Consider the following 25,996-nt stretch of genomic DNA (forward strand, 5'->3'; position numbering starts at 1 on the left):
TGTATACACACGTGCGTGCACACACACACAGCAAACACCTGTGAAGCACCCCTCCCCAACCCCGCCCTCAGCCCACCGACTTCAGCACAGCCGTGGCGGACAGCTCCACGTGCCGCTGCCCCGGCCTTGACCACCATGCTCTTGGCTTCTCTGATGTTTTTCCTCCCAGTTTTAATTCCCCAGGACAACCTTCAACCAACTGGGCTGGAAGTCAGCAGACAAGTGCTCCCACTGCCCGCACCCTTCCAAGGGGGGACCCCAGTGGGACGAAGCCCCAGGGACCTCTCAGCGCACTTTTATCAGCTTCTCCCCCTTCCCTGCCCCACTTTTTTGACCAACGTCCGCAGTCTCCAGGCACTCCCGCACCGTGCCACGCTTTAAGTACCACTTACATTAACATTGTCTTTTACATCTTCTCACTGCCTTTACATAAATGTATGTGGGAGGAAGCAATCTATCAGCACTTACATTGAAAAAAAAAATCAATGTCACTTTCTATAAAGAGAAGAACCCCTAAAATGAGTACAGTGAAAACAAAACCATGTTGCTGAATTCCAGCCGGCCGGCCACTGCTGCCTGCCAGAGGCTCCCAGCCTGGGGCGTGGGCTTGCCCTGCTCAGAACAAACCCAAAACCAAAACCCGCCAACAATGGGATCAGCAAGTGGTGAGGGATGCAAGGGACTTCGGAGCATCACACAGAGACTGGTCTCCTCGACCAAACCAGGGCCGAAAGAGGATGCAGGAGGCGTCAGCTCTCCCTGGGTAACTCAGTGTTACCTAAGCACCTGTCTGTGGTACTTGCAAACCCTGCACTCATCTCAGGTGCTGCCTGAAGTAATTTTTCCCCTGCGCTCGTGGTTCCCAAAGCGTAAGGTGCAGACTGGCTTTAGGTGGAGCCTCGGGTGAATTTAAGGGCAAACGGCATTCTGACGCCTAGTAGCTTCTGGAGAAAGTGAAACAACAAAATTAAGAACTCACGGGTCCATGGAAGGTGGCTGGGTTTATGTGTGGGTATCACCAAAGAGAGTCAACCGCTTTCTCTGGACTCCGGTTACTCTCTTTACCATGGGAACATGAGGCAGTGGCCGGTCAAACTTTCTAACCAGCTGTGACAGACTGTGACGTACGCTCCTTAAAGGCAGCCATTGGCTGCTCACCCACCTCGCGACACCAATTAGGTGATTTAGCTGACATCCACGGTCCTGCGTCCTGATTTAACTTCTTCCCATCAGTTGAATGTCTTTCAGGACAAAAGCAACGAGCTGTTCGTCTCTTCCACCGCCAGCTATAATTAACTCCAAAAATATTTTCACTTTAGCCATGAGATGGTCTCGTTAAAGTCACCTAGGGAGTCACAAAAGGAAGGGTTGGCGCTGGAGTCTGAGATTTAATAGTAAGGCAAGGCGTGCGCACTCCGCTTCCCATAAAAACTCACCCCCGTCTCCTACTCTGTGAGTGACTGCTGTGTATTGAAATGAGCTGGTCCACCGTGGTCACAGATTAGATTCAGAGTCTGAGACTGAGTTTCTTGGAGAAAGCAACAATGAAATGGATTATTCATACACACACAGAGGTGGCTTTTTTTTTTTAATCTTAGCTCAAATGTTACAGTACATTGTGTGCCATTCAGTTGCAGTCCAATTTCTGACACAATTTCCATAACAGCAAAATTTACATACAGATGGCAAATAAATACACCCTTTCTGCCGCTTGGTCTGCGGAACTTACGGTCAGCAAATCCTCTTAGGGGCTTTATTAACCTGCTCAGTGATGGAAAGGTTAGATCTGATCTTACGGATCTCAGCTGCACCATCCAGCCCCGCTGCAAAGTGAAATTTAACTCTCGACATGTTCCTGCAACACGAAGCCACCAAAATTGAGGAGTTTTGTGGGTTTTTTTCCCCCTGTAGGCAGCGTTGGAAATAGCCACTCTGCCTCATTTTTCACTCAAGCCACGAATGGGCTTTTTCTCTCTCCCTTGTCTTAAACAGCACATCACGATCAGCCAGAGAGCTAAGAGGGAAGCAAGCTGACCAACACACACGATCGCCAAGCAGGAGTAATGGCTCCTGGACACGCCAGGAAGGGTGAGAAGCATGTGGGAGGGGTGCTCCTGAAATGGAAGAGACGTCAGGACGTTCGGGACATTAGGAAGGCCTGGCTGGAAGCCCTGCGAAGCCCCAGTGGAGGTCCCCTTCCACGTGTCCCTGTATTTCACGCTGAGCCCTGGCAGGGAACATCTACGACTCAAGGGGCTAATTTTCTGGTTAAAACCAGCCACCTTCTACAGCTACACAAGGAAAGAAACGTGTCTGTGAGAGAGCCGAGCGGGCCCGCATCTCTCTGCAAACTCTCAGGAGAGTCCTGGAGAGTCCATTTCCTGTGCGTCGGGAGAATTTAAGTGGAAAAGTTCATCTCAGATCTAAGAAGGGTGAGGCTCCAGGGAGGGCACTCCAGGGAGCAAGGAGGTCTTGGGAAGGCCTTTCCTTTTGCCCTAATGATGGTCTTCACACCCGAAGTCAAGGGCAAGGCCCTTGCGCGTGGTACCTCTGCCAAGCAGTGGCCCCCATGAGTCAATCCCCAAGATAAAAACCTGTGCCCTCGGAAGTCTCAAACTGATGACGGAAAAGGATGGAAGACACAGGAGTGGTGAAGGGAAGAGTGAAGGTAAGACGCTTCTGAATCACCAGCTATTTGTATTACAAGTTATTTTTCTCACTTTCCATCACAGAGCAAAGAATTCGTTTTTCTAGGGGCACCGTAACAAATTATCACAGACCGGGTGGTGTAAACAACAGAAATTAACTTTCTCCCAGTCCCAGAGGCTGGAAGTCCCAGAGCAAGATGCCACCTGGGCTGGTCTCTTCTGAGACCTGTCATCTTGTCGATGGCCGTCTTCTCACTGTGGCCTCACACGGTTTTTTTTTTCCTATGTTATGTCTGTGTCCTCATCTTCCCTGTCTCGTAAAGACACCAGTCATAGCGGAATACGGTCCATTTTTACCTCTGTAAAGACCCTATCTCAAAGTACAGTCACATTCTGAAGTGTTGGGGCGGGGGTGGGGGTTGTTGAGACTGCAACCAACGGATTTGGTGGGGACACAAATCGGCCCCGGACAGGCCTCCACCCACACGAGTTAACTGCTGTATCTGGGATGTCAAGGTGCATTTGTCCCCTGTTGACTTGAGTCCCAGCTACAAGCCAGACCCAAGACCCATGTCCCTGCCTGCGTGCAGCCAGCATTCCAATGTGGGAGAAGCAGACAAGGCGTACGTGAACAAGTTAGTAGCGTGGCTGGTTTCGGGGAGGGATGAGCGCCAGGAAGGCAGGAGGCTGGATAATGGAAGCGTGGTTGGCGTTGGCAACCATGCAGGGATGGTCCAGAAGGCTTATCTGAAAGAGGGATATTCGAGGGGAAAAACAAAAGATGATGAGGGCCCAGCCCTGCTTATCATGGGGGTGCATTCCGGGCAAAGAGGACACAGAAAGTGCCCTGAGTTGGCAGCAGACAGGGTGGTTTCTAGGGACCAAGAGAAGGTAGAGGCAGTTGGAACGTGGTGAGCGACGAGGAACGTGGTGGGAGAAGAGGACCAGGTCTTTATCAACATCAGGTCCAGCATCCTCTTCACATGATTCCTTGCTCCCTCAGGTCACAATCAAGACCGCTCACAAATCCGCAACGGGAAAGGTGCCATTTAACTGTTCACCTACCTTTGAACCCAATCAGAATTTCAAATACTGTGTATAAAGTATCCACAACCGTGATCCTCACGGGTGCAAAACGGGCATCTTTATTTCCACTCCTTCCCTCTGGAAAAACATCTCTGAACATTGATCCTGACAGCCCGACCCCCAGGCCAGGCAGAAAGTTCCGTCGGTGAAACCCACCAGGGCCCGAGTCCTGGGAAGGATTTTTGATTTTCCATTTAGAGGGGGAAGTGCCAACGGACTTATTAAGTAGCAGGTGTAACTGCGCTGCCGTCAGTGAAGAAAAATCGTTACTTGGGACCCCGGAGGTAAGTGGCAAGCTTTCTTATTCTGGATTTCAAATTTAATTCGACTCAAGGGGGACTTCATGAGCCCTAACAGGCTGCCAGTCCTCGCTGGGGACACAGACTGCCAAATCAGCAGTGCCCGTCTGCAGACGCACAGAAGCAAAGAGTCTGACACAAATTCAGTTAATAGCGATGTGCTGGGGTAAAGGCTAGATCAGGTGTGCGAATAAAATACTCCAGGAGCACAAAAGAGAGCACGGCGAATTTCCTACAAAAAGTCTTGTGGATTTAGACCACCCAGATAGAAAGAAACGCAAGTGAAACACCATCTAACCTGAGAATCATAGATTAGAAGTAACGCCGTGACATAATTCATGATCGTCCTCCTTCCTGGCTTTATGCAATCTATCTAAACAGACCGTGAGTGGCAGTCATGACACAATGGAGGTGGAACCGTGTTTTTGTTTTTAATGGAACCAACCGAGAGACAAATCGTACACTACACTTTTATTGGAAATCCGATGGAAACTGGCACCAAACCCAGTCCACCCAAACAGGATGGAAGGATTACAGGGTGCAGCCTGCACCTCTGATTAGTCCTGTCCCTTTGAATTTCTCTAAACTTATTTCCTGCCCGAGTCATTGGCTGGCAGCTACAAAATGGTGAGAGGACAAACTGAAAACAGCTCCACATTAACAAATTACACGGGTCAGATGTACTGTGCACACAATTACTAATTTTTTTTTAATAAAATTCTTGACCACTCTAAAGTGAGTGGCAAAAGTAAGAAGGCCACCCACTTGTGTCTTGGAAATCAAAAGGTACCCGGGGGAGTTCTTTCAGGCCCTGGGAATCAGCCCCACCAGGACTTTGAGCTTTGCTTCAGTATTTACATGCATTTAAAGAATCTCCTTGAGACCCCCCCACCCCAGGTTCCCCAGTTTAGTCTCCGGCCTGCCCTCCTCTTCCCAGCCAAATGCTCGAAATGACTTTGAAAGACATTGTCCCCCCTGGATCCATCAAATCATGGGTGGTAGACACTGCTAATTGCTCAGCCAATATTAAAATATTAATGGAGTCACCTCTCCAGTTAAAAGACAGAGATCATCAAAATAGATTTAAAAAAATACAAGACACAATTATATGCTGCCTACAAGAGACACACCTCAGATATAAAGACACAGATAAGTGAATCTGGCAAGGCTGCAGGAAACACGCTCAATACACAAAAGTCCATTGTATTTGTACACACCAGCAATAAAACACGTCAGAAGCGAAGATAAGGATGCGGGTTAGGGTCAGAGCTAGCCTCTGAAACTTACACTGCTCCCCGCCAGCCTCCGTCGGAGCTCCCAGACGCCAACGCACTTGGGCGGGAGCGCAGGGCCGTGCTGGGGTGAAGACTGTGTTCTAAGTGCGGGGAACACGCTCACTGAACACAGAGGATAACGTTTGGAACCAGCTGAGCACGCTGTGCAGGTTACGGTTTGTTTGGGACGTAACTGCCTGCCTGCCTTTCTAAGCTCTGCTGAAACCTTCGCTCTGAGCCCTAGACTTGGTCTCGGCTCCGAGGCTGTGGGTTTCAGAGCATCCGTGTCTATGCAGTTTCCTCCAGGGAAATCCTGAGTCTTCTTGGGGGGAAAAATTAATAACGCCTGGATTTTGGGCTGCCACCTGAGGCACATTCATCAAACAGGTTGCTCTTTTTTTAAGTGTGAAAGTTCAGAGAAGATTAACTTTCACAAGGAGGGGCTGTGAGATGGGAAAGGGCTTGAAGCGGGCTGGCCTGGCTCTGTCACTTTTCTGGCTACGTGACCCCCTGGCAAACGACAGAGCACTTCTGAGCCTGTTTCTTCGTCTGTTAAGAAGCAGAAACAGGTAGATTCCAGAGCTGTCACGAGGACGCGCACAGGATCTAATGGGGAGCCTGGCATGTGAGCGGTGCTCATTAAGTGTCTGTGGCAGGAATCAGGGTCCCTGTAGCGTGTGCTGCAGAAAGCTTTCAGATTCCACTTAATGCTGCTGAGTGTGGCACCGAGCATCACAGGCAAAACTGCTGCCAAGCGCCTTCCTGCATTATCCCGTTTACTCTTACAGCCATCCCCTCAGACAGGCACTATCACCAGTCTCCTTATACAGGAGAGGAAGGCAGGGCTCAGAGAGGTGAACTAACCTGTACACGGTCACACAGCCAGGAAGGGGGAGTTGAAATTTGACTGCAAGCCTCACTGATTCAAACTTCTTAGAAAACTTGCCTCCCAAGAGTGTCCTGGGCGCACCGTGGTCTTTGATCAGACTGCCCTACCCCCACACACCCTCCCTCCCGTTTTCCTTTAAAATACGTCTGGGAGACCTGCTGGGAGGCTTCTGCAGGTGTCCAGCCAAGAGGGGACCCTGGCTTGACCTGGATCATAGCAAAGGAGGCGGTTTGATTCTGGATATCTTATAGGAAGAGCCCCAGCATTTGCTGAGGGTTCAAAGGGAGTGGGGTGGACCAGAGACTGGGATAAGTCAATCACGGTTATTTGATGTTTGTTTGGCCTGAGTGGCCACCAAATGAAATGGGAGAATCTGGCTGAGCACAAAGTTGACGCTTCATAAATAGTCACAGCATAAACTACCTCCATTTATGGATGGGGAACTTGCGACACAGAGAGGTTAAGTAACTTGCCTAGGGTCACCCAGCTGGTAACTGGTAGAGCCAGGATTTGAACCAAGGCTGTCTGGCTCCAGAGTCCACAGTCTTCACCACTGGGCTCCACTGCCTAACAGGACGAGAGGTCAGCCCAGGAGGTCCTCTGTGTGAGCCCAGAAAGAGCTATTTTAATAAATCACAGATGAAGTTTCTGGGGATTGCTCTCAGCCTTGGAGACATTCTATACAGAGAGAGGAAGTTTTCAAGAGATTTCAAACTTTCTTGGTTTCAAAGACCGACCCCGAATCCAGCCCCCGATCCATCCAAACCATAGTTTTTAACCCTTTTCTAAAAGGCTTTTCAATATACGGTCAACTTTAGAGATCAGTGTTTAACAGAATCTATTTCGATGTCAGAGAATAACCAATTCAACTTCTGTTCAAACTGGCCCCGATGCAACACACAGACAGAAGCAGCAATGTGACAGGTGAAAACTGCACACATCTGTCCCCTTTCCGTACGTCTTCAACTCCAGAATTAGATCTCAGGGAATCTGGTGTACATTCGTACTTTGATCCGGGGCCTCATCTGAGCCAGAATGAAATATGTCACATTTCATTCATAAAAGACATGATTAAACCAGACAGTCAGTTAGGCTAGGATGTGACACATTCCCCTGGGCCTGAAAGCAGGACTTCATTCTGAGAGACGGAACATACAAAGAGACAGCAAACAGCCAGACGACAGAAGGCACGACGACAGGACTCGGACGCATCAGCTCTGCGGCCACCAGACCTAAGAGCCAAACCGCAGACCCTGTGGCAGTCAGCCCAGAGGCAGCTGAGCGCGCGCCCCGACTGCCGGCTGCCCTCCCTACAGCCTCTGCTTCCGACCCGGGGCCAAACAGAAAAAGCCAAACACACTCCCCAGACCAGTCGCCTAAGATGCTCACGTCTCGGCAGCCCGCCTCCCGCTTCCCCACGCCAGCAGCCTCCAATCGGAGCAGACCTGAGCCTCCGCTTCCACGATAAACCTCCCCTCCCCGCTGCCTGCCTCTGACTCTCCACCAGATGCCAGCGATGGCCACTGACGCCCTTTGCCACAACAAATTCGGGGTAAATAGCCTCTGTTGGTTCTCATTTGGGTGACCTTCGTTTATTTCCACAGTTCCAGTGCGTTCTTCTCTGGCCACAGAGCACAGCGTGATAAACCCCAGTCCTATCTAGGACAGCTCGAAGACAAGGAACTGCAGGTGCTGACCCAGAAAGGTTCAAAAGGCAAAGCTCAGTCCTCATCGGGACCTGCAGAACGGCCCAAAAGAGTGTTTTAAAAAGGAGTTCTCGGGGCAAGGAGGGTGGAGCCCAGTGGTAGAGTGCGTGCCTAGCATGTACCAGGTCTTGGGTTCAATCCCCAGGACCTCCATTAAAAAAATAAATAAGTAAACCTAATTAATCCCTGCCAAAAAAAGATCACAAAAAAAGAAAAACCTCAGTTAAAGGTCGTTCTCAACTCATGCGTGCAGAGCGACACCCCAATTCCACTGCTTTCTTGCTGCACGACTTCAGACGGGTGGCCCCTAACCTCTCTGAGTCTCAGTTGCCACAGCTATAAAATGGACACGAGTACTCTGTGTGGTGCCTGTGATACTACAGTGAGGGACACAACTGGAGCCCGGCACGGTACACGTAATTATTAAAAAGCATCAATTAATAGTGTGGATTAAATGCCACAGCGTCGGTAATACTATCCATTATAGTAAGAAATAATATTAATTAACACTCACTGAACACCCACAGAGTGCCAGGCACCCCTCTAATTGCTTTCCACGAGGCAAATAATTCACTGAATAAAGTGCAGGAGAGGTTGTATTTCCTGTGATGCACCCACTGATCACATCCGTCTCCCTGACACATACAGCGAATGAGTTGGTGACGTCCGCCTGCAGAAAATCGAGCCCCTCTTTTAAGCTTTGCATCCCTTTTTTCCCCAAGACCGTATCAGGAGTGTTTAAATGCTCCCAGGAGCCAGAGAAGTGAGTGCAGGGGGACAGGTGTGAGACAAGAAGGAGTGGTGGAGACTGGGGTGAACAGGACGCAGTGTGATACGTCGAAAGGGGGAAGCAGCCCCTTACTACAGCTGACTGTTGCCAAGTTGCCAGATCTTCAAAACTTTCCAAGAAAAGGGTATATGAGGACCCCCCCCAACGTTAGAGGTTGGCAACTCTGAAATATTTTAAGGAATGCCATGTGAGCTCTAAAGAAAAGCAAGCACGCATCAGTGGGCTAGATTTGCTATGATCACCAGTTTGCAAACTCTGGATGCTTTTCCTCTGGGGACAGTCCCAGGGCCTCACAACTAAAGGCCCAGTGGGTGCTGTTCCCTGGAGGCTGGTGGTTCGTGATTTGACCTCTCAAGGCAGAGCCAGTGATCCGCTACCCAGCCTGGGTCTGAACCAGAAGGCCTGCCAGTAAGAGCGCTGCCTCGCCTGCGCCCAGACGAACAAGCCCCGCCTGCACTGCAGTCTACACGCCCGCCAGCTCAGCATCTGGGCACGGGAAACCGCCACAGGCCAGCATTCCGGGAAGACTCGCCACGCGCCAGGCACTGCTCCCAGAGCTTTACTGACCTGTAAAATCCTCACCACAACCCCAGGAGACAGATGCCATCGTTATCCCCATCTTACCGATGAGGAAACTGAGGCCCAGAGAGGCTGAGTGACTTGCCCCAGGGCACACAGCCTGTATGTGGCAGCGTCACCGCTGCATCCTCCTGCTACCCAGGAACCTTTGCAAGCAACACAAGCTAAGGACAGGTTTGCCCCCCCCAGCACAGAGATGTCCCCCACTTTCTGCAATCCAAAACCGAATCTTCATCATACACATAGAGACGGCTGCTCTGCTTTGATACAGGAATTTTTACAGATGAAAAACGAAGAGGCAGGAGACATCGTCTCAGAAAGCTCCTTCCTGGATTGACAAACTGGAACCCACTTACAAAGCATCCACTTAAGGGCACTGCGAGATTCTGCCTGGCACATTGGGGGCCGTGAGAGGCCCGGCTATCACGTGAGGGCCTGACAGGGACACACGGGGGCCTCACAGCCCAGATTGCTGCTCTCAAAGCAGGTGTAAAATCCTGGCTTCAAACCAGAATTACCCAGGGAACGCTTGGAAAACAGAGATGCCCGGGCCCCCCCTAGGCACCCTGCTTCACACTGTCTGGGCTGCGGTCATTCGTGGGTCTGTGTTTCATGTCTGTAAGCTCCCTCGCCACACCGGGTACTCAGCCAACGACCAGCGGCCACTGGATAGCTTAACAGTTCATTACGACCAAGAGTCGACTTCCATTCCATCCACCCCGGCAAAGCCTCTTACCTAAGAGTGAAGTGGTCTGCCAAGGAGCCACTGGTCAGAGAGACCAAGAAGGTGGCCGTGTCCCCTTCCCGGACGAGGTTCAGAGGCACCGAGATGACGACGTTCTCATCCAGGCTCACCAGGGACCACTTCAGGTCGTCCTGGGTCGGGTAGACCACGACGCTGCCGATCCGCTCCCGGGCGGGGGGCGCCGGCTGGGGGCTGTCCTGGCCCGAGTGGATGTTGTTCCCCCACCTGCCATCCTCCTCCGGGGGACACTGGCCGGCCTGGTCGGCCGGGTAGAGCGTGAAGAACAGCTCCATGGCGGTGCCGCCCAGCAGGGCCGGGATCTCCTCCTCGGGCTCCAGGTCCAGCCCAGAGCTGAACCACTCGGGCAGCAGCTCCAGCTCGGCCACGCACAGTCCGGGGGCCCCCTGCAGCCGGCAGCTGGCCGCCACTTCCCTGGCCTCTGGGAAGGCAAACATCTTGACGCAGGGGAGCTGTTCCGCAGGGTCGCCATCAGCCCAGCCCATCCCCGTGATGTGAAACAGGGTCTGCACTTTGGGCCTGTTGGAGTAAATGGAGCTGTCGAGGATGTGGGCTCTCAGCTTCCAGTTGAACGGAAACTTCCCCATGTTTCCAAAGGGCGCAGAAGTCAGCATGAGCTCACGGGGCACTGTCTGCTCCGCTGAAAATGGACCATAGCTGGCGTTGACGACCGGGGGGCCCCTGGCTCGGTAGATAAAGAATGACTCCACTCGGGCCTGCAGGCTGGAGTTCCTCGTGACGTCCTGGTTGGCCTCTTTAAGAAAGAAGGACTGCTCGGCGTTGGAGATGTGTAGACCGGCAGGGAGGTAAGCGGGCAGCGAGGAAAACCTCTGCAGGCTGTCCACGATGGCTCGACTCTCCGTCACTGCACGGAACAGGAAAGCAAAGCAAGAATGAAGTCCGGACAGAGAGTGAAACAGACGCAGAGCGGCCCCCACCCATCCCCTCCACACGCCGCCCCTCCTACCCCGCGTCTCCTCACCGTGGAAGCACTGTCATCGCATGAAGTGCGTTCTAAGGATCTTCCAAAAGACCCAGTGCGAGAGCGGGAAGGAGCCCCATTTAGCCCGATCCAATAGTCCTGCGGCTGAACAGTTACACCCCTGGAGGGGAAACACAGCCTCCTCTTGCTCTTACAAAGCCCCAACTCAAAGGACCACGGTCACCTCTGTTGTCATCACCCCACAGAGAGTAGGCTGGACACCTACCGCACCCACCAGACCACCAGGCATCGGACCGCCGCCTATGACACACTAACGCTTTATTACTTTGACATTTACGCTTCGTCCCATCACTCCCACACATGACCTCTACGTGGCTATTCAGACATCTCCTAATGCTTCTCGACAGGAAGGATGAAGCCATGGCTCAGTATTCTCACTTCTAGAAAGATCTCCTTCTGGAATATTGGTGAGAATGCATAAAGATCTCCTTATCTACAAGGATGTCCACTGCAGCATCCTTTTGAATTGCAGACAAGAATATGAAAAAGAATACACATATATATATATGTGTGTGTGTGTGTGTGTGTATTATAAATATATATAAAACTGAATCACTATGCTGTACACCAGAAACTAACACAACACTGTGAATCAACTGTACTTCAGCTTTTAAAAATGAATTGCAGACAAACTTAAGAACGTATGTGCTAGACCCAGAAGTCTGGATTTGCACTCGGGCTCTGCCCCTTCCTAACTGAGCAACCTTGGGCAAGTTACTTAACCACTCTGTGCCTTAAATGTCCTCCTAGAAAGTAGGGCATAAATACAAATTATTGTCGGGATTAACAAGTTAATAAATATGAAGTGCTTAGACATATACGTGCTCTAGCTTTCCCTGCCACTATTATTATTTATTCATTTAAACCATTCTAAAAGTTTATCAGAAGGAAACTGAACAAACCATACATTTTTACACTGGGATAACAGACAGCTGTAAAAAAAAAGAAAATGAAGCAGAGCTCTGTGAACATACTTGAAAAAAATGTCCACAATGCCATTAAGTATAAAAAATTATAAATGTATCATATATGATCCTATTTGGGTAATTGTGTTAGGATTCTAAAGGTAGATATGTAAATGGACAAATATTTACGTTCATGGGTCTACAGAATCCAAAAAAGAAAGATGTTTACTTTTTACCACCTGTGTGTCTACTTTCTTTAAATTTGCTGTAACAACCACGTGTTACTTTGTTAATTAAAATATGTAAGAACATACATGAACGTGTATTCGTGTGCATGTGTGTATCTGCGTGTGTATGTGTTTCTTTCAAATGGGACAACAGAGCAAAGACCCCAGGAGCTTTTTCAAAGAGAAGACAGCCCACCTGGAACCGCAAATCAGGCCGAGGGCAGACAGGGACTCTTCCCTGCCCTGAAATACACCTCTGCCCCTGGAGCCTGGCTTCCAACCAGAGCAAGAAAGAAATGAGCCAGGCAGCAGTGTTTGGAATGCAGCATCACCAGAGGGTAAAAAGCAAATAAACACGCCACTGAGTCTGACTCCTGGTAACACTTTTCCCTGCAGCCACTACAAATTCTGCAACACACAGCTTTCTATTGATTTGAAATGCTTTTTGGCCTTTTCAGGGCTGTCCTAGGTGAGCTGTCCTTTGCTCGAGGATGACAAAATTGTTTAGATCGTGAGGAAGTCACAGCCTGTCTCCAGGAAGGTGTTCAGCAGGCAAGATCCTGCAGAAGCTAAAGCAGTCCAATTCCTAGAAGCAGAGAGTAGGATGGTGGTTGCCAGGGGCTGGTGGGGGGAGGAGAACGTGGGGAGGCAGGGGTCCGAGGACACAAAGTTTCAGTTACGCGAGATGAGTTAAGTTCTGGAGATCGAATGTACAGCAGTGCAACATAGTTAACCATCCTGTACATTGTAATTTGCCAAGAGAATAGATTTCAAATTAAATTTTCTACACACACACACACACACACACACAATGATAACTATGTAGAGGTAATGGGTATGTTAATTAGCTTGATTATGGTGATCACTTCATAACGTATACATAGATCAAAACGTCAAACTGTATACCTTAAATAGACACATTCTGTGTAGGGCAATGATATCTCAACAAAGCTGTGAAAAGGGAGAAAAGAAAGTGTCATCCACATGGCCACTCGTGTCAGCTTAATTACTGGAGGAAGAGGGTTATTACTTACTCATTTCTCCAATTATCTATCTATGTTTCCTACTCACTTACTGTGTTTCCAACACTGTGGCATGTAAGGATATCGCAGGGGTAAAGCAGACATGGTTTCTGCCCCCCAAGGAGTTGGCAGAGTTTGGAGAAAGGCATGGCTCACGTACACAAAAAAGCAATTACAAAAGCAAGCGTTCAGACCCTTAAGAACGCCCATCCCAGCAACTCTCCACCTGGGAATTCATGGGAAGGAAACAAGAGCTCGGGAAGGAGATTAATGTGCCTGCGTCACAAGCATGATTTATCACAGCAACGCACGGGAAGCAACCAGAAAACTCATCATGAGGGCAATAATTACCTAAGTGATGACAGCCTTCCTCTGCGCGCAATATTAAGCGATCGTCAAAACCGTGACTTCAACAGTCAGGTAGCGTGATCAAATGTTTACGACACGTGAAGTGAAAAAGCAGACGTCAAAACTTGATTTAAATTATCCCAAATCTGTTTAAAACATAGTTACAACAGTATATCTTTTATGTATATTTTATACACACACACACACACACACACACACAGAGACATGTGATACATTCACTTTCATGACATAGACCTGCGTGTCCGCAAGACTGGATCCCACAGGTGGGGCAGGATTCGGCTCAGAGATGGAGGAAGGAGCGATGACTTAGTAGAATTAGCCTCATCCAAAGCAAAGTTCTAGATGTAGCCGCCACCAAGGGGCAATTTATATTTTGACGTTGTCAAGTTATGCCGAAGCATCATTCCAGATGAAGTTTAAGTTACTTTTTTCTCGGTTTATCCCGCCATCTCCAAACCAGGAAGTTAGATTCCAGGTGAACCTACCCACATATCAACCGGCAATGAGGGAGAATCGGCCTGACCACACCCTTCCGCAGAGCTGGGCGGGCACACAGCCGACCAGATGTGGGAAGGAAGAGATTGAAATTCTACCTTTTCATAAAATGTAGGGCCAGCCTAACGGCAAGGTTTCAGTGCTGGCTTATTTACAGATGCAGAAAAGGAAATTAAAATAAATGCAAAGTTTAATACGCTCTGTTTTCAGTGTGGGGTTTTTTTTCTTTATCATTTATATCGATATATGATACCTTTCAAAAATTGGTTTACAAGAAATTTAAGCTGTGCCTTCTTTCTTTATTACAGCCAAAGCCTGCATTTTATCTGAAATAACAGCATGAGGTTTACAATCCGGTCCCACCATAACTCAAGCAAAATGCAATACAAATTTTGTCTGAGAGCTTATATGGAAAGCCATAAACATCAGTTGCCAGAGCCTCATTTTGTCCTCGAACCAGATTGCAACAAAATATGATATCCGAATTTAGGCACATTTTATAAAGCCGTGGGACTGTGTCCTCAGGAGCCCATCCAGGGCCTGGGAAGCTAACACCCCTCCCTTTAACCCCCTGAAGTCGGAAGGCGGTACCACGCTTCTTCCTGGTGGCAGGAGCTCTGGCTGTGACATCAGGCCCTATTCAGTCTGCTGGTTTTCCAGATGGCTTTCACCGCCCCACTGAACAAGGTGCATCCCGAGGGCAGATGAGGAAGTCTTAGTGAGGCCCAGCTGCAAACGGCCTCTCATCACTGCCCTCCTCACGAGCCAAGAAGAGAATCAAGTCCAGGCTCACTGAGAGCACAAGGTGCCCCAGACACACCTCTGTTGCTAAAGGATGCTCTGACTTGCCAATGGCTCCGAGGAAGCCCCAAAGAGAACTTCGGTGGGGGGAACTAACAACTTCCCAGAATGAAGCAAGTCCCAGGGTGCTGGGGGTCCTGGCTGAGGACGCTGTGACCTGAAGTGCATGGATGGACATCACTGCTGTGCTTGGCACACAAAAAACACTCCTGGGCATGTGCCTTGGTCGGGACTGGAGGGGCCTGTAGCCCCAAGATGATACAGTGTGAACCTGCCGGAACCCACAGACTCACAAACATTGTCACCACCATTGCCAGCCTGACCTGGAAGCTGATTACCCGTCCTGTGGCTGCTGGTCACTCACCTGAGGGCCAAGGCCCGTGACATTTCTGCAGCTGAGTTCTTCTCTAACTCATACAAGACACCTCGGGCATGGACAGTCAGGGATAGAAGGCCCTCTTTCCAGCGGGCCAGGCAGCCGGATCTTTGAAAACCATTAGCAAGAGAAATTGCTCGCTGATCTGTGGGCGTGTGGTCCTAACTGCCCCACCTGGGTGCCCCTGCTGCTTTCACAGTCATGGCGGCCAGGAGCCACAGGGAGGACTTTGCAAGCATCCATATCCCGTGGGCCCGTGCAGGGGATGTTGTTTCTGGGGCAAAGCAGTGAATTCAGAGGTCCTTCTTGCTCGTATCTTCCTATCTATCTCCACTCTGTTTCCATGTCTTCTTCCATGAACTCTGCACTCGCTGGGGAAGCTCTTCACCCACCTGTGAGCAGAGCAGGCACCTTCCGGTCAGGATTTCCCAGCCCAGGAAGGGCTGCTCAGACCAGGGACTCCAGCCCTGCCCCTGCTCCGCTCAGCATCACAGAGAACTACATTCCCCAAGCTCCCTTGCTCCCTGGCACCACAGGGAACTACATTTCCCACACTCCTTTGCTCCCTGGCACCACAGAGAACTACGTTTCCCAAGCTCCCTTGCTCTCCAGCTTCTGGATGTGATCAGCCAGTGGGAGGTTCTGGTACAAGATGGACCAGAACTAGAGTGGTCCTCCCCCAAGCCTCCCAGTGGGTACTGACAGAGACCAGGCCTCCTCTGTGATTCCTGCCCCCTTCAGGGCCCCCACCGTGGATACAGCTCCCTAAGGCATCAGTTTTAATCCTGCGGGATGGTTCCAGCTTCTGGGTTCTGAAAATCCAATTTCCCCATTTTGTTCCTTCAGCCCAAAGGGTAACCACTTCCTGCTGTCATTAACTTCTAGATTACTTTACCATTCTCAGAAAGCGTTTACCATGCTGGACTTGGTTTCTCCATCACTTGAGTAACTAATTCCCTTGGTTAAATTCCTTCTGTGGAAATAACTAGAGTGATTTGTTTTCTTGACTAAAAGCCTGACTCATACACCCAGTCACCGCTCACTTTATCCTGTTCTGTTTCTTCAAGGCCACTCTCACCATCTGAAATTAGCCTTTGTGTTTTTACTCATTTGCTTGTTTTCTGTCTAGTCTCTCTACTAAAATTCAAGTTTATGAGAGTAGAGACTTGGACATCCTGTTCATTGCTGGATCTCCAGTACCTGGAAGGAGAAACTAAAATATGCACTGAGTGAATGTCCATCAGTTAAGACTGCCTTGGTTGAAGGCTTGAGAGAATAAATCTCTCTGTGTTCCTTCTGAGCCTTTCTTTGGCTTCTTCCCAGGGTTGTTAATAGATACCATTAATATCAACAAATCATTTGCCCATCACATGATCACACCATTCATTTCCTCTCAAATATCACATCACTGTGGTCACTAAGCTGGTTGCAAGGTTTGCCAAGCAAAGAGCTGCAATTTTCACATGCAGGGAGAAAAGATCACTTAACGGAGAGACACAGCATTTACAGAGCACCTGCTATGTGTGTCCCCATCGGAGGCTGCAGAATGGTGGCAGGTACCATGGAGGACCCCTCAGTCTGAAGGGAAAAGATAAGCAGTTTGATGAGGACATTTTTGAGTGAAGGTGAAGGGGAGATGATTGGGAGACCGTTGAAAATGTGAATGTGGGGGTTCAGGGAGAAAGAGACCCCTATTCCATCTGCACACAAAGATAAGCTCCCTTTAGACATGATGCCACACTGTAAGACAGGTAGGTGCACGTGGGAGAGAACACACATACCACACCTGGCCCCGCCCACCAGAATTCACTTAAATGGTCTCAGATGGGGGCTCACTGGTTTCCATGTTCCCCAGATGATCCAGCTGAGCAGCAGTGGGGAGAACCACACTAAAAGTTCAAAGACGCTATTGGTTGCACAGTAGGTGCTTAGTGTATACAGGTTTCCCCCGCTATCCGAAAGTTGTCCGTTCCTGCGATACCTTTTGTAAACCGAAATGGCATAAAGCAAGGAAGTGATTACCGTTGGGCGCATCTTGCTAACGGAAGCACAAAATAAAGGGAGACAAAGCACAGATGCTCACAGAGTTCAGAGCTGTGGCGACGTGGTTCCTGGGGAAGGAGCCTGTGGGTAACACTCTCCACCGCTCGGGGTGCACACTGCCTCTAGGACAGCTCACTGCAAAACCCACGCTGAACACTATTTTTGAGAATCCTCTTTGAATTTCTTCCAGGTTCGTGGAAACAGGTGCTAATGTAGGTCTTTCATAAAAGCGAAGTGGCATAAAGTGAACTTTCGTAAAGCGGCGGTGGGAGGGGGGGTACCTGTACTCAAAAATGAATAGTCATTCGTTGCCTTGAGGGCAAGTCTTGGGTCATATACCAGGCGCTCTATTAAGGATTAGCTATGACTATAAATTACAGTGATGATAAAATAAATAAAATAGAGAGAACTAAGGGCAAAGAGAAAACAAGAGTAGAATCATTATCAGTCACCATTTAAACAGTCTTTTGACTCTGAGGATTTGATTACACCCCCGCTCATAGAAGGGGAAACTGAGGCACAAGGAGGCACATGGTGGAGGCGGAAGTGGATGGAAGCTGTCAAGCCCCGGGCAGAGTTTGCGCCTTTAGCCACCACGTTCTGCTGCCAGAGGGAATGTCAGCCAGCAAGGGCCACGCCGTGAGAGCTCCGTCAATGACCGTATGGGCCGCAAGCGTGCCTCTGCATTGCCCAGCTCTCAAAGCACACGATGAGCTCACTAGTTGCACACCGCTCATGAGATGAAAGCAAGAAGCAAGGCTTTTCCTGGCTCTGAGAGAAGCCCCCTCGGGTGCCGGCGCCCCAGGGGACACACAGCGTCCCTACAGTACGCGGGGCGTTTCTCAGCGGGACCCCTACGGCGGCGTGTCCCTGCCAGGAGGGTGTGACAGCAGAGGACCATCAGGCAAAGGTGATTCTGCAGGGGACAAAGGGCTGTGAAGCCAAGACGGCTGACAGCTTAGCTCTTGGAGGGCCTTGGAAAGAAAAACAACACCCAGAGTGCGATCCTAGTGGAGAGCCCAACCCTGCCAACGCTCCCTCCGTGAACGGGCTTTCTTACCAAACCAGCCAAGGTTTTGGAGACAAGCGAGCAGCAGGACCCTCAAGACTATGTTCTCTGGCAAGATCTGGGGGCACAAACGCTCTACACAGACGGTCAAAGGCCAGCGGACAAGATTTAAAACATAACAAAGAGTATCGATGTTTTCTTCAAGTCCACCACTGCCTTTATGCCGAAAAATGTCCTCCCGGTAGCCCCAGATCAAATACATACTCCCCGATACTGTCACCTGGGTTTCCGTGGGTGGCTCTGTGTGTGTGTCTACATTTGTGCATTTAATTCTTTTTTTACTGAGGAATTTTTGATAATTAAAAGTTGTATATACTGAAGGTTACACCATTTGATGATTTACACTGTGAGTGTAAATCCAGCACGATCTAGCTAACTCACTCATCCAGCACCTCAGATGATGACTCTGAGGTCACGGCCATGTGGATTAACTTGATTTTTTTTTTTTCGGTGGTGAGAATACTTCGGCCTTATCCTCTTAGCAAATTTCAAGTATTACATTTAATTCTTTTTTTTTTTTTCAAGGACATTCCTCAATGGTTTTTTTTAGTAAAGTCTAGTTGATTGAAAATGTTTCAGGCATACAGCAGAATGACTTAGTTATACACACACACATATATATATATTCTTTCTCAGATACTTTTCCATTATAGGTTATGACAAGATACTGAACATAGTGCCATATGCTACACAGTAGGACCTTGTAAAATACAGAAACAAGGACCCGCATTTAACTCTTGAGTCCGTCTGAAGATTCCTTTGGTGTATGATGTAAAGTGAGACTCTGGGGGTAGCTGAAAACCAGCACACGCTGGATCTGCCAGCAAACGGATTTGCTTTGACTGCACAGTTTGTTTTTTTAATTAAAAAATAATGTGACGGTATTTGGGGATGGAGGCTTTAAAGAAGGACTCATTAGGGTGGTCCCTAATCCCTAACCGCTGGTGTCCTTACAAGCAGAGAAGATCAGGACACAGACACACACGGAGGGAAGAGCACGTGAGGACACAGAGGGGGAGATGGCCGTTTGCAAGCCATGGAGACAGGCCTCAGGAGAAATCGATATTGCCGACACGGTGATCTTGGACCTCCAACCTCCAGAGCCACGAGAACGAACTCTGGTTGTGCAAGTCACCCCGTCTGCAGTACTGTTACAGCAGCAAATTAACAAGGGATTACTCTTGTTGATCAAAATCCGATCAGCTCGTCTTGCCTGGTGTTCCGTCTTCACACTCAGTTTAGCGGCATCTCGCCAAGTCACCCGGGGCCAACAGCCACCTGGACAGACCCTAACCTGAAGATGAAGGTCTGCAGGTGGGGGGGTGAGGGAAGCCTTTCAACCTTCTGCTGTATTTTTCTACGTGTTTTCAAGTTTTCTAAAATGAACATGTCTTCTTTGATCTAAGAGAAATGCTGGCCTTTTCCTTTTAAAAATGAAGTTATGAAATTTGACGGTAAGTGGCAGACTGAGCACTCTCGTTTCCTGGCAGCTCCACAGAAACCCCACAGAAATAAAAGCGTAAAAGTAGTACAAAAAAAGGAGCACAATTATTAAGAGAAATGGAGGAGGGCCTTCTGAAGATAAACTATTTCAACAAATTCATGGAAGGTATAAGCGGATGAAAGTACACCGATGGGCAAGACAGCAGAGGAGACGACTGGAACCACTCTGCCCACCGGGACCCCTGAGGGGCTCCTAACTCCACGTTGACCCATACAGGAGGACAGGAGTGGAAAGTGGGCTGAAAACCAAGGGAGTAATGGAACTCTACAGGTGAGACACCGCCTCCAGGCAGACCTCGTCCCCAAGTCCCCACCTGCAGTTAAAGCAGAATGCTTGGTATTTATCTCCAGCCAAAACTCAGATTTTCTCTAAGGAAGTTGAATTAACCCTTGACGGAATGCCGGGTGTAAAAGCGTGGGTGCCGGGGCTCCCATCTTGAAAGGGGATGGGGGTGGAAACGCCTCTGTGCACCCATGAGCAACAAAGTTACACACTAAGTCGTGCAGGGAGGCAGAGGAGCCAGCCACAACGCGCGATCAGAGAATGAATGAGATAACATCAGCTCCTGCGTGCCGAAGCCTCACCCAGTATGACTGGGGTCCTTGTAAGAAAAGGAGACTGGGACATCGACACACAGAGGGACGCCCATGTGAAGCCATAGAAGGAAGATCTCCACTTACAAGCCGTGGTGGCCAGGGGGCTCTGTGACTTGCAGCCAAACACCATGTTAACCGACAGGGTAAATCAGCTAAACTCTCGTCTCGCATGGAGAAAGCACTGCTGTTTTAAATGCGTTAACTCAAGGGGAGGAGGAAGGCAGATGGTATATCGAATCACAGAAATAATCCTTACCAGCAGAACTGAGAGCAGAAATGGCTAGACCTGGCTGGCTCTGGGGAGGGAGATCAAAGACACAGGGGGAAGGAAGGCTACTGCCTTTCTCTGAAAGTTTTGCAGAACCATTCTCGTTTCCCTGCGTGCACGCGTGACTGTGAAGATCTGTCTGCATGGCAGCAAGCCTGGCCAATCAGGGGAGGAGAGTGATGAGCGGGGTGGGAAATCTGAGTGCGGGACGAGGGGACAGTGGCCTTCATCTCGACCGTCAGGCATCATGTCTATGGGAGAGACGGCTCCCTGTCAAAAAAAAAAAAAAAAAAAAAAACCAGAAACCTTCCATCCATCGGATTGCATGTGGCTGCTGAGCCAAGGACTTCCCAGGATCTCCTGCCTCCAGGCGTGGTCATGTGACTAGTTCTGGCCAATGAAAGCCGAAACCAGTACCTTTTCCCTTCCACCAGCGAGACGCAGGGAACTGTGAAGCCCCAGAGCCCTAAGCTAGAAGGCACCTGGACCCCTGAGTCCCCACCTGGAGGAGAGCCACCTGCCAGATGGCACCCACATTGCGCGGAAGCAAGAAATAATCCTCTGGTGTGTTAAGCCATTGCCGGGGTTTGTTTATTACAGCAGCGAGTGACACCTAACTGACACAACAGGGTGCAGGCTAACAATTTGGACAGCTGCGATCCTCCCTCTATTAAAACATCGGAAGAAATTTCACATCTCTTCCTTAATGTAAACTGTGCTTTCATTAGCGAGGAGATACAGACGCTCAGAGAAACAAAGTGCAGAGCTGTTAAGCCGACGTGAGAGATTTCCGCGGGGCACCAGATGTAGAAAGAGCATTATTAAACGGATTATATATATCTCAGTGACAGTAATTTTGACCTCCTATAGGCGCCGTCAGCTGTTAAACAGTAGGAAACGTTGAGGACCTTGTTCTAATTTCCATTTATATTTATTCTAAATTGGACACCTTGGAGGCTGTTTAAATAAGAGAGGGAAATTCACTAAGTAACCCTGACAGCTCTGCCCCTGCCTGATAGAAAGGCCGCTGAGGCTTACAAGAGGCAGAGGGGACACCTGGGCTGGAGTGGCGGGTCTTCCATCCACTCGATTTATGCACCAAGACAAGTCACTTCACCCCCCTGAGATTCAATTTCCCTCCGTGTCAAATAAGGTGTCACTTCCTGCCACCTCTGAGGGACACACGAGGAGGGAACCCAGGAATGTGACTTGTTGCGGTGCGACTGTGTTAGTAGGAATGTCATACGCAGGGTGCCGTGGCTCCCCCACTTCTCACGAGTTCAGACTAGCCTTCCCGTCATCCTGTGATGGTCGCTGGCAAAAATAATTCTTTCAACTCACAGAAAACCCACACCATTGCAAGTCTAAACAAAATTGGAACTTAATGGCAGTCACAGCTGGAGAGATCAGCTAGCTTCAGGTCTGGCTGGATTCAGCGCTTAAACAACATCATCAACATGCATCTTCACAAATAGCCTTCAACGGGTGGATAGATAAACAAACGGCGGGACAGCCATGGGATGGAAGAGAACTTAGCAAGGGAGGAGCACAAATGGCTGGGCATACACGCAGCCACTTGGATGAATCTCAGATACATTTCGCTGCCTAAAACAAGGCAACCTCCAAAAGCCACCTACTGGTAAGGTTCTATCTGTGTGACATTCGAGAAAAATCACAACTGGAGGGATGGAGAACAGAGCAGTGGTTATCAGGGACCAGAGGCTGGGAAGGATTTAATTATAAAAACTCAAAACAAAGAATTAGGGATGGGATGACGGAACCGCTCTGGATCCTGTTGGTGATGTTGGTTACATAACTCTATGCAGTTGTCAAAAATTCACAGTGCTGTGTGCCAAAAAGAGTGGATTTTACTGAAAGTGATTTTTTTTAAGTTTTTTTAAAGATGCATTTCCATCCATCAGTCTGCTCCCTTCTGTGAAGCTGGCTTAGCATCACCAAGCCTTATAGTGTCCTTCGTTCAAATGGAACAGGAACCGGTAAGGGTCTCTCTCCTGAAGTTTCAGGGGAAGAATCTCAGGGCACCTCCTTGTCTCTGATGGTCACATGCTCATTGTGAACCAATCACAACAGCCAGGGGGATGGCCCGTTCTGATTGGTTCATCCAAGGTCATGTGCTTCTTCCCAGGGGCCCGGAGACAAGATGGGCTTTAGCTGAAGGAAGAAGTGGGGGGACTTCCCCAAAGCATCATCAGGGTACCACTTTGACAAAAGAACAGGGATGTTCTCTGTAGGAAGCAACACAAAAATCCACTCTAGGACTCAAATGAAGCAACTTCCACCAAGTCAAGGCTGATTTTTCACTGCCAGTAGCCATCTCAGCACGGCTAGTGCTGAAAAAGAAAAGTCAGGAGGATGCCTGGAACCATCACAAACTAGACGTCTTAGCGATTACCCTGAAGACGGGTGTTAACCTGCAGAGTTTGACACACTCCTGTGAAATACAAGTTGGAGAATCTGAACCAGGACGTAAAATAAACCAACCTCCACTACAGGGCTAATATGCTTACAGTCAAAGATGCATTTTAACTTGCCTAATATTAACTTGCCAAATTTCAGAGATAGAAGAGACCAGTATGGGTGGGAATTATCCCAAGTTTATCATCAGTAGGATCCAATGCATGAAATAATAATAGTAATGACTAGAAATTGTCAAGTGCCCACCACGCGCCAGTCACCACTCTAACTGCTTCACGGGTATCAGCGCTTCACACATTTATTCTTTACACAATCCTGTGAGACGCACTATTATTCTCAGATTGTTATATTATTAATATTATGATACGATTATATAAGTAATGTTGTTATACCCATTTTGTACACTGAAAAACAAAGGCACAGAGATGTCAAGAAGCATGCCTCGGGTCACACAGCACACAAGGGGCGGAGCCAGGATGGGCTCCAGAGTCCAGGCTCTGACCGCTATGCTCTGCTGGCTCCTGGCACCTCTAATGCTTCTGCTTATTTTCCTCTGTTCTGCCTCATGGCTGCTGGCTTCCCAAACTAAGTCACCTCCTTCCATCAAAGCAGAGAGGGGCCCCATTATTGCTTTTGACTGATACTATGACCCCAAAGTCTGCAGAATAGAACTCTTAAAGAACACAGAGAAACAGAAATTTCCTCCCCACACTGGCCCTCGGGGCTATGCCATGAACCCTTGTCGGAGGTAAAACTGCTTCTAAACAACAGCTCTGGAGAACCTTGGTGGGGAAAAACAAAAACAAAAAACCCTCCAGTCCTTTTTTTCTCAAATTTAAGTCAGAGTTTGTTCTGTGTTGGGCAGAGTCATCCTGGAAATGAAGGGACACAGAGGACAGCATTCCTGAGGGTGGAGGCAGATTCCTGGGGATGCCGCGGTGCGAGCGTCTGCACCCAGCCCGGGACCCCCCAGTCGGGGCCCGGGTTTCACCCCAGCTGCCCCCAACCGCGGCGCCCGCGGCTCCTGTCGCCTCTGCGGGAGCAGGGACCTCATGCGCGGCAACACTGCCACCTGGTGGCCGAGGTTGTTTCCGCTGTGCAAGAAGCGAACGGTTGGTTCCCCATTTCCAAAGCCTAAACTGAGTCTTGGGGCGACTTAGAGCAATCTGGGGGCTTTAACCAAGTCCCAGGGCTGCTTTCTGGCAAAAACCCATTAGACAAAGCACAATGACTCTACATACTCTGTTGGCAAGTAACAGAAGCCCCAGCTCGGGTGGGCAGGGTCCCTGAGCTCTGGAAGGACGGGAAGGGGCACCAGGCGAGAGCAGACGCCACAGACCCCACTGGAGACACAGGGGCTTTTCGCCGCCACAGACACGCTACAGAGACCTGTGAGCTGTCAGCGAGCTGAACAGTGATCTCCAGCTGCCTCTGCGATCCCTAAAATCCTTGAAAGCTTTTTCTCTCCCTTCCCATTGTCAACTAGTCCCAGCCTGCGAAGGCACAGACAGGAGAAGAAATGATTTTTTTCCGTGTCAGTCACATGCCTTCCAGGGAAATTCTGGTGGTTTTATGAAACAGCTTTTCTTTCCCCTTTTTTTCAGGTGTATTTGCTCCAGGAGGAAACGCTCCAGTCTCCGACTCAAAAACTGTCCCTGTTCCCTCTGAGAGACCACCCGAAAGCTGAGGGGCAGTGGTGAGGAAAAGACGCGGAAAGAAACAATCCCCACGGGGACGAGTGCAGCCTCGTCGCCACGTGCGGACAGGACCACCCAGCTCTGAGACAGCTGTTAAGGAGCGGTCCCCACCAGAGGACACAGCCCACCGCCTGCTCTCCGTCCAGCCAGAGGCCGCTCAAGTCCTACCCACGTTCCTGGCTCCTGGAAGCCCCCCATCCTCAAGTGTTTGGGAGGGAGCCTGGGCTGCAGAGCAGGTGACTTTGGCTGGAAAATCAGCCCACCTCTCAGCCAGCTGGTCACTGCAGCGAGCACCACCCCTCCCCGCCAGGAACACGGAAAGGAGGAGGAGACAGGAAGATGATCTACCTCCTTGGGTTTTATGGGCATCAGATGGACTGGATCAGGCACACCAGCTGCCTTAATATTTACAGCGAGCGGCTGTAACGAAATACCACAGACGGAGTAGCTTAAATAAAGGAATATGTTCTGGGGACAAAATGAAGGTGCTGGCCGATTTGGTGTCTGGTGAGAACCCGCTCCCTTGCTTGAAGATGGCCAGCTTCTCCCTGTAGCCCCACACGGCGGAGAGGGAGCTCCGGCGTCTCCTCCTTTGCTCATCAGGGCATTTGTCCCTTCTGCGCGGCAGGGGGCGGGGGAGGATGAGGCGTTCTGCTGGGGGCATTTTGAGTCTGAGATAAGTGTGAGCCCACCCAGTGGAAATGCCCAGTGAGGTCATGAGTTAGATGCTGCAGTGGCAGCTCAGGGGAACCCCGAGCGAGGGAGAGATGTGGGCGTTGTCGGAAGGGACCTGGTTGAAGTCACAGGAGGAAGTGGCCCAGAGGGAAACCTGCCGCGTGGGAAGAGATGCCCTGATGTGGAGGGTCTGGCAGGTGACAAGGAGCCTGAGAGACAGCTCGGAGGGGCCTCCAGGACAGGGACAGAAAAGCAGATGGATACGTGTGTTGTTGGAAAAGACACTGGAGAGATTTTAAGGAGGAGGAAGCCCTCCCCGAGAGCAGCCCGGGCATCTGACAGCAGCCTGGAAGAACTCAGTGGCGTTTCAGTGGAGCCGTGGTGGTGAGCACACAGTGATGGTGGCGAGGAGCCTGCAGGACACGAGGAAGGGAAGCCCTGAGAACAGACAAGTCTCTGGAGAAGTGGGGCTGTAA

General features: G+C 49.8%; 1 protein-coding gene across 1 annotated transcript in view; it reads right to left on the minus strand.

Annotated features, from left to right (window-relative positions):
- Positions 1 to 25,996, minus strand: part of LOC116661015 (transmembrane protein 132B-like) — a 221,307-nt gene that overhangs the window by 89,939 nt on the left and 105,372 nt on the right. The window contains exon 2 of the mRNA XM_032472234.1: positions 10,008 to 10,899. Within this exon, the coding sequence (XP_032328125.1) occupies positions 10,008 to 10,899 (892 nt within the window). The remainder of the gene's footprint in view (positions 1 to 10,007; positions 10,900 to 25,996) is intronic.

This window comes from Camelus ferus, chromosome 32 (genome assembly GCF_009834535.1).
Source record: "Camelus ferus isolate YT-003-E chromosome 32, BCGSAC_Cfer_1.0, whole genome shotgun sequence".
NCBI lineage: Eukaryota > Metazoa > Chordata > Mammalia > Artiodactyla > Camelidae > Camelus > Camelus ferus.